Raw genomic sequence first — 16677 nt, 5'->3', positions numbered from 1 at the left:
CTCAAAATCAATAGGGGTCATCTGCTGGTCATGATTAACATCCTTATCAAGTTTCATGATCCTAGGCACAAGCGTTCTCAAGCTATCGTCCATAAATGGTTAAACTTTTCAGAATCACTGTGACCCTGACCTTTGACCTCAAAGCATTAGGCGTCATCTGCCAGTCATGACTAACCTCCCTATTAGGCCAAAGCTTTCTTTAGTGATTATCCAGAAACAGTTAAACTGTTCCTGTTCACTGTGACCTTGACCTTTGACCTACTGACCTCAAAATCAATTGGGTTCATCTGCCGGACATGATCAACCTCCCTATAAACTTTCATGATCATAGACTCAAGCGTTCTTGAATTATCATCTAGAAACCATTTACATTTTTTAGGTCACTGTGATATTGACCTACTAATCTCAAAATAATTAAAGGTCATCTGCTAGTCATGACCAACCATCTTATCAACTTTAATGATCATAGGTCCAAGCATTCTTGAGTTATCATCTGGAAACCATTTAACTGTTCCAGGTCACTATGACCTTGACATTTGACCTAATCTCAAAATCATTAGGTGTCATCTGCTGCTCATGACCAAACTTCATTCAGTAATTGCACAAGGAACAGAAATAATTTGGTCACTGTGCACAAAAGTTCTACTGTTCTTGGTCAAAGTGACCTTGACCTTTGACCTACTGACCTCAAAAGAAATAGGGGTCTGAGCTGGTCATGATAAACCTCCCTATTAAGTTTTGTGATCCTAGGCCCAAGCATTCTCAAGTAATATTCAGGACACATTTTAAATAGTCCAGGTCACTGTGACCTTGATCATTTACCTACTGACCTCCAAATCAATAGGGGGCATCTGCTGGTCATGATCAACCTTCCTATTAAGTTTTGTGATCCTAGGCCCAAGCGTTCTAAGTTATCGTCTGGAAACAGTTTTACTATTCTTGATCACTGTGTCCTTAACCTTTGGCCTACTGACCTCAATATCAAAAGGGGTCATCTGCTGGTTATGACAATACCTCCTATCAACTGCCAAGATCCTAGGTCAAAGCATTTTTGAGTTATTATTCGGAAATCGTTTATCTGTTCTGGGTCACCGTGACCTTGACCTTTGGCCTACTGATCTCAAAATCATTAGGGGTAATCTGCTGGTTATGACCAACCTTGTCAACTTTCAGGATCCTAGGCCCAAACGTTCTTGAGTTATCATCCAGAAACGGATTTGTGTACATACCAACCAACCGACAGACCAACCGTCATCTGCAAAACAATATACCTCTCCTTCTTCGAAGTGGGGCATAATTAATTCAGAAGCCACATACAGCTTATGTCTTTTGGTTCAGGTTGTTGAAACATCACTTTATCAAATTCAAATGTGTAAAACAGGAAATTATATTGAAATCAGAAAAAAAGCTTGTTCAATACCTTTGTAATAAAGCGTGTGTTGGGGGATACTTACACAGGATTCTACAGAACATAAGAATGTTGCTTAAATGTTACTGACCACATTGACAGCACCACCTAGAAAAATGTCATATTCTTAAGGCCTGATAAAAATGATAAGTTCTGTACAATATTTTATCTCGATACAAGGGACTGACTTCCAGATCTTAAAACAACTAAGACATAAAAATAAGGCATCAGGAAATTATTGCTTTATTTCTTAAGAAGGCTTTGAAACTTAGTTACTGACAGATTGTATGTATGGAAATAAGAATTGATGTTCAGACCAGTGCAGACCAAGATTTGTGCAGGCTGATCAAGGTCTGCAATGTTTGCTCTTCGTTTAGTAAATTTTCATTGAACTCCCCTTTGAACTAGAGCTACTTTTGAAGAATGTGTTTGTCTCCCACCACTGCCTAATCATTTAGTGATTCAAAGTGGTTTGGGTGAATGGTTCCGTTCTGTAATTTTTGGGTGGTTTGAGTGAATGGTTCTGATCAGTAATTCAAGGGCCATAATTCGAAAGTGCCTGGGCTGACTTGGCTTGTTATCGAAGTTGGCCGAGGACTTACTGGCAAACACATTTATTCAACTTTGCTTAAAATTGGACGTGAAATGTTCAACTTAGAAAAGCTTTGCGACAGACAGACAGACAGACAGATAGACAGACAGATACACAGAGACAGGAGTAAATCAATATGTCTCCCTCACCACTGTGTGGTGGGAGACATAATAATAAATGGTACTGCCCTAACTGAATGATGAACCAGTCCATTTTTAAATTAGAACTTTAACAAGGCAAATTAAGGTCAAATCTGAATACCTCTCTGTGTATTCAACAAGATGGCAGGATAATTTTCAGTGCCATGTTCTTCTTTCTTGATTAAGCTTTCGTTAAGGTAGATTAGAAACAAAATATGTTCTAATGCTCATGATATTCCAAAGAAAGTTGATTTCAGAAATCTCAATATTATTTCACATTTCTCAATGAAGGTCATACCTTTATTTCAGATACTTCACTGAGTGTCTTATCTTCATATAAGATATGTCAATGAAGGTTATACACACCTATCTCCTGTATATTCAATGATTTGCATAAATCAACAGGATGAAATACCAAAGAACAAGTAAAATTCCCATTAATTAAGAAATAATAAGTTCCCCAACGTGGTTTATTGTAAAATAACCCATGTTTTGAGTTCTTATGCGAAAGAATATATCACGAAGGCTGTAGCCGTGGGTGATATTGTTTCGCATAAGAACGAAAATCTCGGGTTGTTATTTGATAAATCACACTTAGGAACTTATTATTTCGATTCTTACACGACATACTAGTATCAACAGTGTTAGAAAAAATGGTAACTACTTTTAACGACTGTGCCAGGCACCTTGATTGGATGACGTCACTGCACGCGAGTGGTTTATTGCAGAATAACCAGAGATAGATTTTGCTCTACATGTATGTAGGTTATTTGCTGGTCCTGTTAGAATTTCATAAAAAAAAAAAATAATAAATTCATTCCCCAAAAATACAGCCTTTTTTGCTAAAACCACAAAATTTTATGATTTCACACTATCAAAATGAGGTTTATACCTCTTTCTGACATATCTCAAAGATAGTCATATCTTCATCTATGTCTCAATAAGAGTTATACATTTAAAATATCCCTGAGGAATAATACCTCTTTCTGTGGTATCTTCATGAGATTGATAAATCTCAAATATCTCAAGAGAGGGTCATATCTCTAGTCTTGATACCTAAATAATTATATCATATCTCAATCTCAAATACCTTAAAGAGGGTCTTACCTATTTACCTAGTTAATACATTTACCTTAAATATCTCAATGAGGGTATTACTTCTATCTCAAATATCTCAATGAGGGTCATACCTTTACTGAGAGTTGTACCTCTGTCTAAGATATCTCAATGAGGGTCATACCTCTACTGGGAGTCTTACCTCTGTCTAAGATATCTCAATGAGGATCATACCTCTACTGGGAGTCTTTCCTGTCTAAGATATCTTAATGAGGATCATACCTCTCCTGAGAGTCATACCTCTGTCTAAGATATCTTAATGAGGATCATACCTCTACTGAGAGTAATACCACTGTCTAAGATATCTTAATGAGGATCATAACTCTACTGAGAGTCATACCTCTGTCTAAGATATCTTAATGAGAATCATACCTTTACTGAGAGTCATACCTCTGTCTAAGATATCTTAATGAGGGCCATACCTCTATTGAGAGTCTTTCCTCTGTCTAAGATATCTTAATGAGGATCATACCTCAATTGAGAGTCTTTCCTCGGATCATAACTCTACTGGGAGTCGTACCTCTGCCTAAGATATCTTTGTGAGGATCATACCTCTATTGGGAGTCTTTCCTCTAAGATATCTTAATGAGGATCATACCTCTACTGGGAGTCTTACCTCTGTCTAAGATATCTTAATGAGGGTCATACCTCTACTTAGAGTCGTACCTCCGTCTTAGACTTACTTAATGAGGGTCATACCTCTACTGAGAGTCTTACCTCCGTCTAAGATATCTTAATGAGGATCCTTCCTCTACTGAAAGTCATACCACCGTCTAAGATATCTAAATGAGGATCATACCTCTACTGAGAGACATACCTCCGTCTAAGATATCTTAATGAGGATCATACCTCTACTGGGAGTCTTACCTCTGTCTAAGATATCTCAATGAGGATCATACCTCTACTTAGAGTCATATCTCTTTCAAAGATATCTCAATGAGTGTCATACCTCAAAAAATCCACCATCTGTTTTAACTGTGTTTACTGAGACATCCCACTTCTGGTTGCAAAGGTTTTCAATGTTATTTTGAAAGGTAGGTATATTAGCCACTAAAAAGGTTTGATACTCAGCTACACAATCACCAGTAATGTACCCATAGGTATGTATCAAGTTCACAGAAACTATATACTCTGGGTTCTCCTTCACTGAAAATAGATAAAGTAATATTTAATGGCAACTAATATATACTACTAGTGTATATAATTTCTTGTCTAGGAAATGGGATATACAAACAAGGGGCAAGAGGGCCAAGATGGCCCTAAGTCGCTCACCTGAGTAACACACAATAAAAGTGAAAACACGTTTTACCTAGTTATTTCATGGAGATAAATGTTCTGACCAATATTCGTTAACATTGGACCAAAAAGTGTGGCCTCTTGTGTAAACAAGCTTATTCATTGATTTGACCTGGTGACCTAGATTTTGACCCTACATGACCAAGATAAAAATTCATAGGATACTTCATGTACACAAACATTCTGACCAAGTCTCATGCACAACAAATGAAAAAGAGTGTAAACAAGCTTTTCTTTTGGTTTGAACGGGTGGCCTAGTTCTTGACCCCATATGACCCAGTTTCGAACTTACCATAAGAATCATCAAGATAAACATTCTGACCAAGTTTCATGAAAATAGGGTCATAAATGTTGCCTAATGAGTGCTAGCAAGCTTTTCCTTTGATTTGACTAAGTGATCTAGTTTTAGACCCCGTATGACCCAGTTTTGTATTTGGCCTAGAAATAATCAAGATAAACATTCTGAAGTTTAAATACAAATACAAGTACATGGCATTTATATAGCGCAAAAATAATAAAATATTCTATTGCGCTTTACAATTACATAATACACATTTAAAAAATATATATATACAGAATATGAACAGGATTCTGTAACTTAGATTAAGAGATTTGGACATGTATAAATACTATTTTGCACCACTTCTGATATTTTGTATTTTAACAAGACTACACTCATTGTTCATGAAACTGCCGAAATAAATGTGTTTTCAGTTTTGATCTAAAGCTGTCTTCAAGCTAGAAGTTTTTCAGATAGCTAGGCAGATCGTTCCATCATCTGGGACCAACGACTGCCATAGATATGTCTGCTAATTTTGTTCGCCGTCTAGGGATGCTAAAGTTACTGTCACTTTGTGAGCAAAGTCTGTATCGGTATCGAGTAGGTACAAACATTTCCCTCAGACATACTGGAGATGTACCATTGATGACACGGAAGACTATTACTAAGACTTTGAACACGATTCTAGCCTTAACTGGAAGCCAGTGTAATTCTTTCAGAAGTTCGGCACTTGGTTGTTCAGAGGAAGCATTCTTGACTACTCTAGCAGCATGATTTTGGACTCTGTAGTTTATTGATTTGGTAGGCTGGAATTTCTGTAAATAAACTGTTGCAGAAGTCAATGTGAGAATAAAACATATCATGCACTAATGATTCAGTTGACTTTTGTGTGAGATGTTTCCGTATAGCCCTAAGGTTTCGTAACTGCTAATGAGCTATCTGACACTTTTTCTGAATGTGATGGTCAAGTTGAGTGTATTGCTCATAGTTACACCCAGGTCTCTGACATAATTGACACATTTTACGTCACACCCACCGTTAACACTTGTGATGTTTAATTTCACTAACTGTTGTCTGGTTCCATACATAATTATTTTAGCTTTAGCCTGATTCATTTTCAGTCTGAAGGTTGTCATCCATTTTATAATTTCATTGAGACAACTGTTGTTGAAGAACAGTCTCATTTTGAGAATTTCCCGCTTGAATTTTTAACGCAATCTTGTGGTCGTCCGTGTATCCATAGAGATCTGCTAGATATTTCAGCACTACTCGGTTGAGAGCCAATATATACAGGGTAAAGATCACCGGTCCAGCACAAGAACCCTGCGGGACACCAAACCTCAGTGGCTCCGTGTCAGATGCTGACTGTTCCACTAAAACTTTCATTGTTCTGTTCGTGAGATAAGATTCTATTCCTTCATCAAGGAGTGCTATGTATACCAAATTCATCTTGAAGGATTTGAATCAGCATTGGGATATCGATGGTATCGAACGTTGCACTCATGTCGATTATGATCACGATTGTTAACGTAAAAAACTCGAATATATTACGCTAGCATGTATATTACGCTTGTATCAAAATCTTGGTAAAAATGCTTACATTGGAATATATTACGCATGGAAAAATCAGTCAGAAAACGTTGTTTACAAACTCGAAATCGGCCATTCGCGGCATGCGTAAAAACGATTTCTCGTGAAAATCGCAATTGCTGCATAATCAGTTACAGACAACAGTGACAATATCTGAGAGACAATTTTTTTCTAAAGTATTTGAGAACTTTCTCAAGCTGTCAACGCCTTATTACACTTTAACAGACGTGCGAACAAACATCTCATAATTATGGAAACATCAAATGAGAAAATCGCGGTTAATTAGCATGTTTGTTTAACAATATACGAGCCGCTGTATTGATCAGTAATAATTTCATGGAAATAAAGAAATAACAAACAATCGGTTTTAATTGTAATTTATTTGTCAATGAGCATCCTTGAAAGAAAATGACTTTAATGATCAAACACCTATAACCCGGAACCGCGAAATTTTGTATTTTTGCCTAATTATTAAACTGACACATTATCCGGTGCTCTGGATATGTACGATACTTATTAATTAAATTTACAAATACAAAAATTTAAACTCACAAACAAAACCAACTTTACCATATATCATCAGCGGTTCCATTCCGTACGTGTTTTTAGACCCACCCAATAAAACGCTCTTCAAGAGGAGGTTAAAAAAGCACGGCACAAAATGTAAACACATGACAGTTGACAAAATTGTCGTCCGATTTTCGCCGATATTTTCGGTTTTTCAAGCTGGGAATAAATGTTTGAAGCTCTACCTTGGTGGCAATCTACCCCTGAATACCTAGAGATGTTTTGAGAGATAACATTGATTTTGCAGTTTTTTGCATGGGATATTGTAGTTAATCAGTGACATAAGACATCAAATATGTGCTAATAGGTATGGAATTTGCACTCTTTGTAAGTACATTGAAGAAGCTACGCAACAATGTTAACTTCATGCAGCTATGCAGTACAGTCATTTCAACAGACTGTTCAATTAAAGACAAAAAAATAGATGACTGTATTCTCTCATCAGATTTTGTTTTGGCTAAACAACATTTACAAAATGCTAAATTTTTTCATGCACAGATTTAAACAACAAATTAGAACAATTCTTAAAATGATTATGTATAAATATCATTCTCATTTTCTAACACTGATTTCACTAAGTTATCAGACAATCAAAATAAAGTTATTTCTCATAAAAAATAGAGTATTTATTTAGAATGAAGATGTAATAAAATAGAAATATTTGAATATTTTAACTATTTAAGACAGAAACTGTTATGCTGAAAATGAGATTATTTTGGACAAATTTTCAGTACTTTATGCAAATTTCAATTTTGAAACACCTTTGTAGAGATTTTAAAGAATCACACACAAGCTGCCGAAATAATCGAGTTATTATTTACACTTTATTATATAGATCAAGAGACAGTTTTAAAGTTTAATATTTTAGTTCTTTTCACAAATTATAACTCGGACGACGCTTGCTTTTACAGCTTTCTTCAAAGAAAGCTTTTTTTCTACAACATCCGGTTTTATCTATGTTTTAAAAATGTTACGCAATAAAAACTTTGGCCAAATCTTTTAGAAAGAACTGAAATGTGACGACTGAAAGTGTCACGCAGAATCCAGAGCTATTACTGTAAAGACGCATTTATGCGGCGTGCGGTTTCCAGATATAGATAACAACACCGCCTAGAAGCGGCACGCGGTATACAGATAACAATCGGCCGACACATTTATGCGTTGTGGGGGCAGAATGAGTTAAGGGGTCATAACTCTGGAACCTATGATGGGATCTGGCAAGGTTTTGAAAGGAGCCAAGATATTAATACAAGTTGTGTGCAAGTTTGATTAAAATTGATTGAAAAATGTGGTCTCTATTTTGTTCACAAGAAATTGTGAACGGACGACAGACGAACATTGGACGACGGACAAAATGTGATCACAAAAGCTCACCCTGTCACTATGTGACAGTTGAGCTAAAAGAACTGGAAGGTCTAAGCTGCTTTTTGGGGATGACCTTCACCTTTTGACTTTGCTTTTCAGCAACTTTAGTGAATGTTCATGACTCTATTATTTTAACATTTGATATATCTTTAACACTGGTGATCCCTGGATGAAGTCAAGCAAAAAATGTGATTTAATTATTGAAAAGTCCAAGTGGGGATGTTTCTGTTTAAATTTTACAGCCATTAATGAGTAAAATTGGTTTCAACATTTTTTCAATCTTTAGTTGTAGCACCCCCAAATTGCATTAAAGCTTAACAATAAATTAAAATTTGAAACGGGAAAACCTGAACTAGAAATCTGCTGTAATCACATAAAAAGGCGAGTTTTGTAAGTGATGGCACAGTGACGATACACATATAATGGATGTATGGAGTGGAAAAAAGAATGTAAATTATCTATTTCAAATTTAACATATAAATGATACATTCATGTCTTGTTGTGGTAAAACTTTGTACCAAGATATATAAATATCCTTCAATGCATTTAAAAGGTACAGACTAGACTAGAAAAAAAGACATAAAATCTTTGACCCCTAAGTTTGTTCTAGATCTCTAAGCTAAAAGACACAACTTCCTACAATGTTTGCTCCAAAATATTTGAATATCCATCTCTGTATTCCAAAAATAAACAAGAGGGTCATGACCCTATTGCCCTCACCTGAGTATAAGGATTTAAGTGTGTTTGCATAACGTAATGGTACAAGCCATCACACACATTCTTTAGCCTAGGGCAATAATTAGACAATACAACTCTCACATCACACACCCAAAAGTCAAGGCTCTAGCTACTAGTATTATTGATTCAGAGAAGAAGATGCATGTAGTCCAAGTTTGAAGCCTGTATATTCAAACATGTGAAAGTAGGTCACTAGGTCAATGTCAAGGTCAATGTTTACTTCGGTACACAAACCTATGCATGTGGTCCAAATTTAAAGGCTGTAGCTACAAAAATGAGAAAGTAGGTCACTAAGTAAAGATCAAGGTCAAAGTTCATTTCGGTACACAAAACTATGCATGTGGTCCAAATTTGAAGGCTGTAGCTTGAGAAATGTGAAAGTATGTCACTAGGTCAAAATCAATGTCAAATTACATTTCGGAACACAAAATTATGCATGTGGTCCAAATACGAAGCCTGTACCTTCAAAAAATGTGAAAGTAGGTCACTAGGTAAATGTCAAGGTCAAAGTTGATTTCGGTACACATATCTATGCATGTGGTCCAAACTTGAAGGCTGTAGCTACAGTGAAAGTATGTCACTGGGTCAAGATCAAGGTCAACTCATGTCAAGGTTCATCTAGCCACTCAAAACTATATATGTGGTCCAAATTTGAATCTTGTAGAATATGGACAAGAAGGTTTTTAAAGTTTTTCCTTATGTAAGTCTATATAAACCATGTAACCCACGGGGCGGGGCCATATTTGACCATAGGGGATAAGTTTGAATAAACTTGGTAAAGAACCACTAGATGATGCTACATTACAAATATCAAAGCCCTAGGCTTTGTGGTTTTGGACAAGGAGATTTTTAAAGTTTTCCCTATATAAATCTATGTAAACCATCTGACCTCCAGGGCGTGGCCATTTTTGACCCCATGGGAATAATTTCAACAATCTTACTAGAGAACCAGAAGATGGTGTCACATACAAAATATCAAAGCCCTAAGTCCTGTGGTTTCGGACCAAAATATTTTCAAAGTTCTTCCCTATATAAGTCTTTTTAAACCATGTGACCCCCATGGCGGGGCCATATTTTACCCTGGGAGAGGACACTAGATGATTCTACATAACAAATATCAAAGCCCTAGGCCTTGTGCTTTTAGACACAAAGATTTTCCGGCCAGCAGTTTCACACAAGAAGAATTCCACTATATACTTATAGGGAAAAGTGACCACGCCCTCTGGCGGTCATGTTTTTCAACAAATCAAAATAATTTGAAAAATCTTGGTAGAGGGTCACACAAGGACCATTTGTGTAAAATTATTTCAAAACCGGGCCAGCAGTTTCATACAAGAAGATTTTCAAATTTCCACCATATACATACTGGGAAAAGTGACCACGCCCCCTGGCGGCCATGTATTTTGAGGAATCGGTATTATTTGAAAATCTTGGTACAGGGTGTCATAAGGATCATTTGTATGGAAAAGTCGGACCATCGGTTTAGGAGGAGATGTTGTTTGAAGTTTTTCTATTTTCAGCTCTGGCAGCCCCTATGTGCAACCAAGCAGAACCGTTTGAACAACTTTGGTAGAGGACCACCCAAGAAACATCATGGCCAAATTTCATCAAAATCTATTCAGTGGTTTTGGAGGAGATGTCGTATAAACACAAATGTTGACGACGGACGGACGCAGGACAGACACAGCATGATCACAATACCTCACCATGAGCACATTGTGCTCAGGTGAGCTAAAACGTAAGACCTGACAAGAAAATTGAAGTAAAATCTTTCATCTTCAAGAGTGACAACTACAGATCTCACATGACACACATCATGAAGAAATGGTATATGTTTGTACCAGTTTATATATATGAATATTTTTCCATTCAGAAGTTATAGACTTAACTAAAAATGTAACTGGTCTAGTTTTGGTGAACTTTTGCACTAAATTATTGTGAATATTAATCAATTCATACAAAAATGGTTGACCAAACACAAAAAAATAATGTAAAATCTATGACCTCTTAAAAGCAAATTTGACTTAGGTAGTTTTCGTTATGGTGAATGTCCATGCAAGCATAAAAAGTTAATAAAGGACAAAAAAGACTTACCGGTAATATATTTGACCGACATGGGTATTGAATGTATCACATTCCTTTGTTATGATGAAAGCTTGTGCCCAGTCTTCAAGGCATTCTCAAAATACTGAGCAGAAAAACAGTTCTTGTACTAACAGACATTATGAACTTGACCTTTGCCCCTATGACCTCAAAATCTATATGGGGACATCCACTGCCCCTTGGTAGTGTGCCTGCCAAATCTGATGATCTTAGAAAAGGGTTTCTCTTTGAGCAGAAGCTATTTTATATTAAAAGTAACTGTAACTCTTCCCTTTGTTAAGCTGAGCTCAAATATCAATATAGTGTGTGTGTGTGAGGGTGTGGGGGTGGGGGGGGGCGTTTCTACCGGGCTATCACGCCAAGCAGAACTTGTAAACAAAACGGTGTTTTTTAATGTAAAATTTAAAAGATATATTTTTTGTAAAATGGTGCAAGTCCTTATATAAATGCGTACCTCCGGTGATATAATATATGTCCGTGTCTGCTTTAGTTTTGCTGATAACCCGGACAAACCGCAATGCTTCCACAGCAAGCGTATTTTCAAATGGTTTGAAAACCAAACCCAAGAGAATGTTCCTTGATAAACGACCAACTAGTTGTCACCACTGCGTTCTCTTTGATATCTAAGATCATTTTGGTAGAATTTTCGCTCGAAAATGGCACATTTCTGGATAGATCGCCGAACTCGAAAAATGTCCGTTCTAAAGTCCAAAAGCTCTCACAGAAAGCACTATATTAAATCGCGATTTTCTGGTTCCTCTCGTTGAATGCAATGCCGCAAATAACGCAGGTAACGTTTTCCCCTGCCAACGCAATACTTTGTAAAGTTTACTGCACGTGGATAGTGATATTTTCAAGAAAATGTGGGTAATTCAAAAACATGCCCCCACAGCCAGTTACTTTAGACCAATGCTGTCACATCAAGCATAAATCTTTAGTTGACAGTTTAACCACTTCCTACTGTTAATTTTGCCAAGAAGATAAAGCAGAATGTTTCTTATGGAATTGTGCCACCGATTATTTACTGTATCTCGCATTTGTTTAAGATATCGATAAAATTCGTGGAAACCGATTGATTCTTCAATTTTCCCGCCATGTATCCAACTGGCACATGGCGTTTATAATGCATTGACCAAGAACTCATGAATATTCCATGTTTCCATTCTTAATTTTCGGTGTATGAACCTAAATAACGATAATCATTGAAAACCCAATAGAATATATTTTAATTAACATCATAATAAATATCACATGTATTGATCCATCTTAATGTTATAGGATCGATTCCTCTGTGTACCATATCATTTTTTATATGTTAACTAATCAGGCACGCTTATCATGATTATCGTTAATTTTCTAGAAAAACTATTCTACTATTCAACATTCTTCTTCATGCGTAATAGTTCCGCAAAACCGTTTTACGAAATGTCGATATTTCGGACAATGATTTCATTTACTTCAATGTAATGGCTGTTTCGCATACGCACCAAAACTGAACAGGAAAAAGAACTAGAATGCAGTGCAGCTAACAAGAGTTCCAGAAATGGAAACGAAGCTGAAACAAAAACGTGCTTGAATTGAGAACAATTCTCTGTATAAACATCCCTTTTTCCTTAAACTGGCCGAATTTTTCTTTGCTCATACAAATACAATGTAGTAAAACATTGCACAGAATCCTCGTGATTCGCATGTTTATAAATCACAATTGTACCCATTTTATTATCCGGTGACGTAGTGCCTTTGTATGATTGAATACCAGTAACCAGCAGTAACATAAATACCATCGCCATCCATAGACAGGAATTTCTATATATTTGTGAAAGCACTAGCCTCTTCCAAAACGTTTTTATAAGAAAACATACAAGTCGCCAGGAAACCCGGTATCATATTAATCCCCGACAGTCCTCGTTTATAAAACAGCTAACTTACTGACTGCAGTTTTTACACTCTTTTTCTGTGCAAAGATGTCACACGAAATTGCTAGCCAAACATGTATTTAAGCTGTTGCGCACGTGTTTTGTCTTTTTTTTTCTGTAGAATTGTTTGAATAGATTGCCAAAATCAATAAGGATTAATAAGTATATGTATCAGTGCAATGTTAAACTCTAAAATTCGAGAATATCATTTTTCACTCAAATATTTATGTGAAGAAAACATTATATTTCCATGACTGATTGATTTGGCCAGATGAATTTACCTTCTGTTAGTTTCAAATCATATTTCGTCGCCTGATTAAAGCTAATGATAGGTAGCCCCGAAACTTCTTTTGCTTTAAACTATTATTGAAAAAGCCAGCTATTCTACGATGTAGTAAAAAATTGTGAATTGCGAAATATTTGATAACATTATCCATCTTATCAATTTCTATTATTCGTTAAGTCGTATGTGACCAAAATTATCACAATGTGTTAATATTGCATTTTAGCCATATAATAAAAATGTAATAAAAAATGTTTATTAAAACATGTACATCCTGATATCATTATTCTAAAAACTCGTGACTAATTTTTGATAAATCATGTCCAATGGAATGACAAGCCTTGTCGGCGTCTGGACATGATACACGTATGCTTTAAAATAATGCCGTTGGCTCAACAGGACATTTCCAATACCGTATTTATGCAGAAATTGTACTAGATCAATACAGATCTTCTATATATTTTCATCAACTGACATGCAGATTTTCCGAATATTTGGTTGAACATGGGCTTAAGTTATAAAAAGCCAGCTTAAACGAATGAAAACACGACGTAAATATCGGGCAATCTTATACACCATAAAGGATTACCAAATTGAACGGGAAGCAGACGATCATTTTGGCGGGAAAACAGCACGTGCCTTCCATGATGCTCCTTTTGTACTGACCGCATGCTAACAGCAAATTTAGTATTTGCGTTATATCTTTTGATTATTCAAGTGTTTTCTTGATACATTTAAATTCATGTGAAATCCATTTGGGAAAGGACTATATGCCAAATAAGGACCATTTTGCATTATCTTCTTGGCAAAATTAACAGTAGAAAGTGGTTAAGTTATCAGCTTAAGATTTTTGCTTGATATGAAAGCATTGGTATAAAGTAACTGGTTTTGAGCTACCTACATTTTCTTGAAAATATCACTATCCACGTGCAGTAAACTTTACAAAGTAACACGTTTGTAGGGAAAAACGTTACCTGCGTTATTTGCGGCATTGCATTCAACGAAAGGAACCACACAATCGCGATTTAAAAAAGTGCTTTCTGTGAGAGCGTTTGGACTTTAGAACGGACATTTTTCGAGTTCGACGATCTCTCCAGAAATACGCCATTTTCTGAGTGAAAATTCTACCAAAATGATCTTAGATATCAAAGAGAACCCAGCGGTGACAACTAGTTGGTCGTTTATGAAGGAACAGTCGCTTGGCTTGCAAACCATTTGAAAATACGCTTGCTGTGGAAGCATTGCAGTTTGTCCGGTTTACCAGCAAAAATAAAGCAGACACGGAAAAATATTATATCACCTGAGGTACGCATTGATATAAGGACTTGCACCAGCTAGGTGTCATTTTACCAAAATATATCTTTTAAAACTTGACCTTAAAAAACACCATTTTGCTTACAAATTCTGCTTGGCGTGATACCCCAGTTGAAACGTAAAAAGTCACGTGATTGTGCACCGTGATAATACAGGCTGTAATTACATGAACTCCAAAATAGAGATAAAACAAGAAAGCACAAGACATTTTAACATATACAGTCTGTAAGCATCTGAGTCTACATAAATACTTACAAAGACAGAAGCGAGCATGAGGTAAAGTACTCGTATAATCCCAGTTCCCTGTTCCGGAACATGTGAAGTTCTTGGCACTCGTTTTATCAGAGAAAATATAGCCTGTTTTGCAGGTGGACTCACAGACAAGATTCCCACCAACTTCGTTGCAGGCTCTCACAGCATTATTGTCAACAAATATCTGTTCTTTGAAACAAGCATTTGCTGAAAGATATAGAATACTGCTTGAAATAAAAGATACATAGATCACATAATGACAAACATCATTGGTTTACAAAATTCTTTTTAACATTCCACCAGGAAAATCCACTGGACATGGATGCCCCCACATACTGTCCTCAAAATAGAAAATTTTAGCAAAGGCCATCTTGCTTGACAAAAAATAATTGAAGACAATTGTATCCGGACAAGGCTGTGCATCTGAGTAACTTTCATTCCATTCTTTCAAAAAGGGTATGAGGAACTGCTGAACACACAACATTTTGCTCTATAGCAAAACAATCAAATAGGCCCTAAAGGCTGTAAAAATAATCACAGAAAACAAATCCTTCATTTATGGTCATTTGAGCATCTAGCTTGTTCATCTTTGAAAGTTTTAAGCAAATCAGGCTAATAGTGTGGGAGACATTGGACACACAATATTTTTCCGAATATTTTATATTATAGCAAAACTACCAAAGGACAATAATTTCGGTAAAAAACGTCACAGAATAACTTCCTTCCTTTATAGTCATCTGCGCATTAAGCGTGTTCATCTGTAAAAAATTGAAGCAAATCAGACAAAAAGTGAAAGGAGTTGGACACACAAGATTCAGAATGTACGAACGGATGGACTTAAGGCCGTACGTATGTACGGACATACATACACACTGACAGCAGTGACGCTGAAAGCCCTCCACTTTAATGTGTGTGGGGGTGGGGGGGGGAGCGTAAAAAATTATACCTGTGCAAGCAAGTTTGGAGATTTCTCAAAGCCAATTTGGATTTTATCTTTAAGAATCAAACACAACTAAGCAACAATTGTTCAACATGTCATAATTTTCACTCAGAGACTAACAGTTGGATATTTCAAGAACACTAAACAAAATTGTTTAAAATTTTGTCGGTGCCTTAGGGCACATAACTCTGCAATGCTTCCTTTTCCTCTATTTCATCACTTTATTCAGCGGCCACCTGCCGTCTGCGGCAAGCAGCCACCGAAATGCCTCCGACCGCCCTATTCGACCCTTTTCAGCGTCCATGTTTCTTCCAAAACCAATATTTTTAGGCGATTATCGCCGAAAATACCCGATTTTTGAGAAACATGTGATAGCTACCACAAGAACGACAAAATGACATAAGCTTCTCAATTAAAACTGATAACTAAAGTTGTGATTCCCTTTTTGTTACGATCAAGTTGCCAGTAATTCTCGGCAATTAGCGTGTCACCTCGTGTTTTTTTTGTTGTTCACAATTTGGCCTCGGTTATAGATGATACTCGATATCTAATTAGTAGCCTAATATTTGTGATTTTTTATATTTCTTTCATACTTATTGAGATATATGACAAACTTATAGGCCCTTTTTACAAATGTTTTTGACTAAGTCAAGGGCCATTATTGTAGCCAGGCTGTGTGAGGTCCCAATGAAAACACGAAGTGAAAAACTTCACATGCTGAACGACAATCCTGTTAGGTTTGATATGACAATCCTGTAAGGATTGACAATCCTGTTA

General features: G+C 36.3%; 1 protein-coding gene across 8 annotated transcripts in view; it reads right to left on the bottom strand.

Annotated features, from left to right (window-relative positions):
* LOC123562448 (sushi, von Willebrand factor type A, EGF and pentraxin domain-containing protein 1-like) overlaps nucleotides 1–16677 on the bottom strand; it is a 447821-nt gene that overhangs the window by 286951 nt on the left and 144193 nt on the right. For all 8 annotated transcript variants that reach the window (XM_053537519.1, XM_053537520.1, XM_053537522.1 and 5 more), the window contains exons 24-25: nucleotides 14964–15167; nucleotides 4206–4402 (exon numbers count right to left, since the gene is read on the bottom strand). In XM_053537519.1, coding sequence (XP_053393494.1) covers nucleotides 4206–4402; nucleotides 14964–15167 — 401 coding nt within the window. The remainder of the gene's footprint in view (nucleotides 1–4205; nucleotides 4403–14963; nucleotides 15168–16677) is intronic.

The sequence above is a fragment of the Mercenaria mercenaria genome, chromosome 2, assembly GCF_021730395.1.
Source record: "Mercenaria mercenaria strain notata chromosome 2, MADL_Memer_1, whole genome shotgun sequence".
NCBI lineage: Eukaryota > Metazoa > Mollusca > Bivalvia > Venerida > Veneridae > Mercenaria > Mercenaria mercenaria.
The sequence above is the reverse complement of the archived record's forward strand: the minus strand, read 5'-3'. Positions and strand labels throughout refer to the sequence as shown.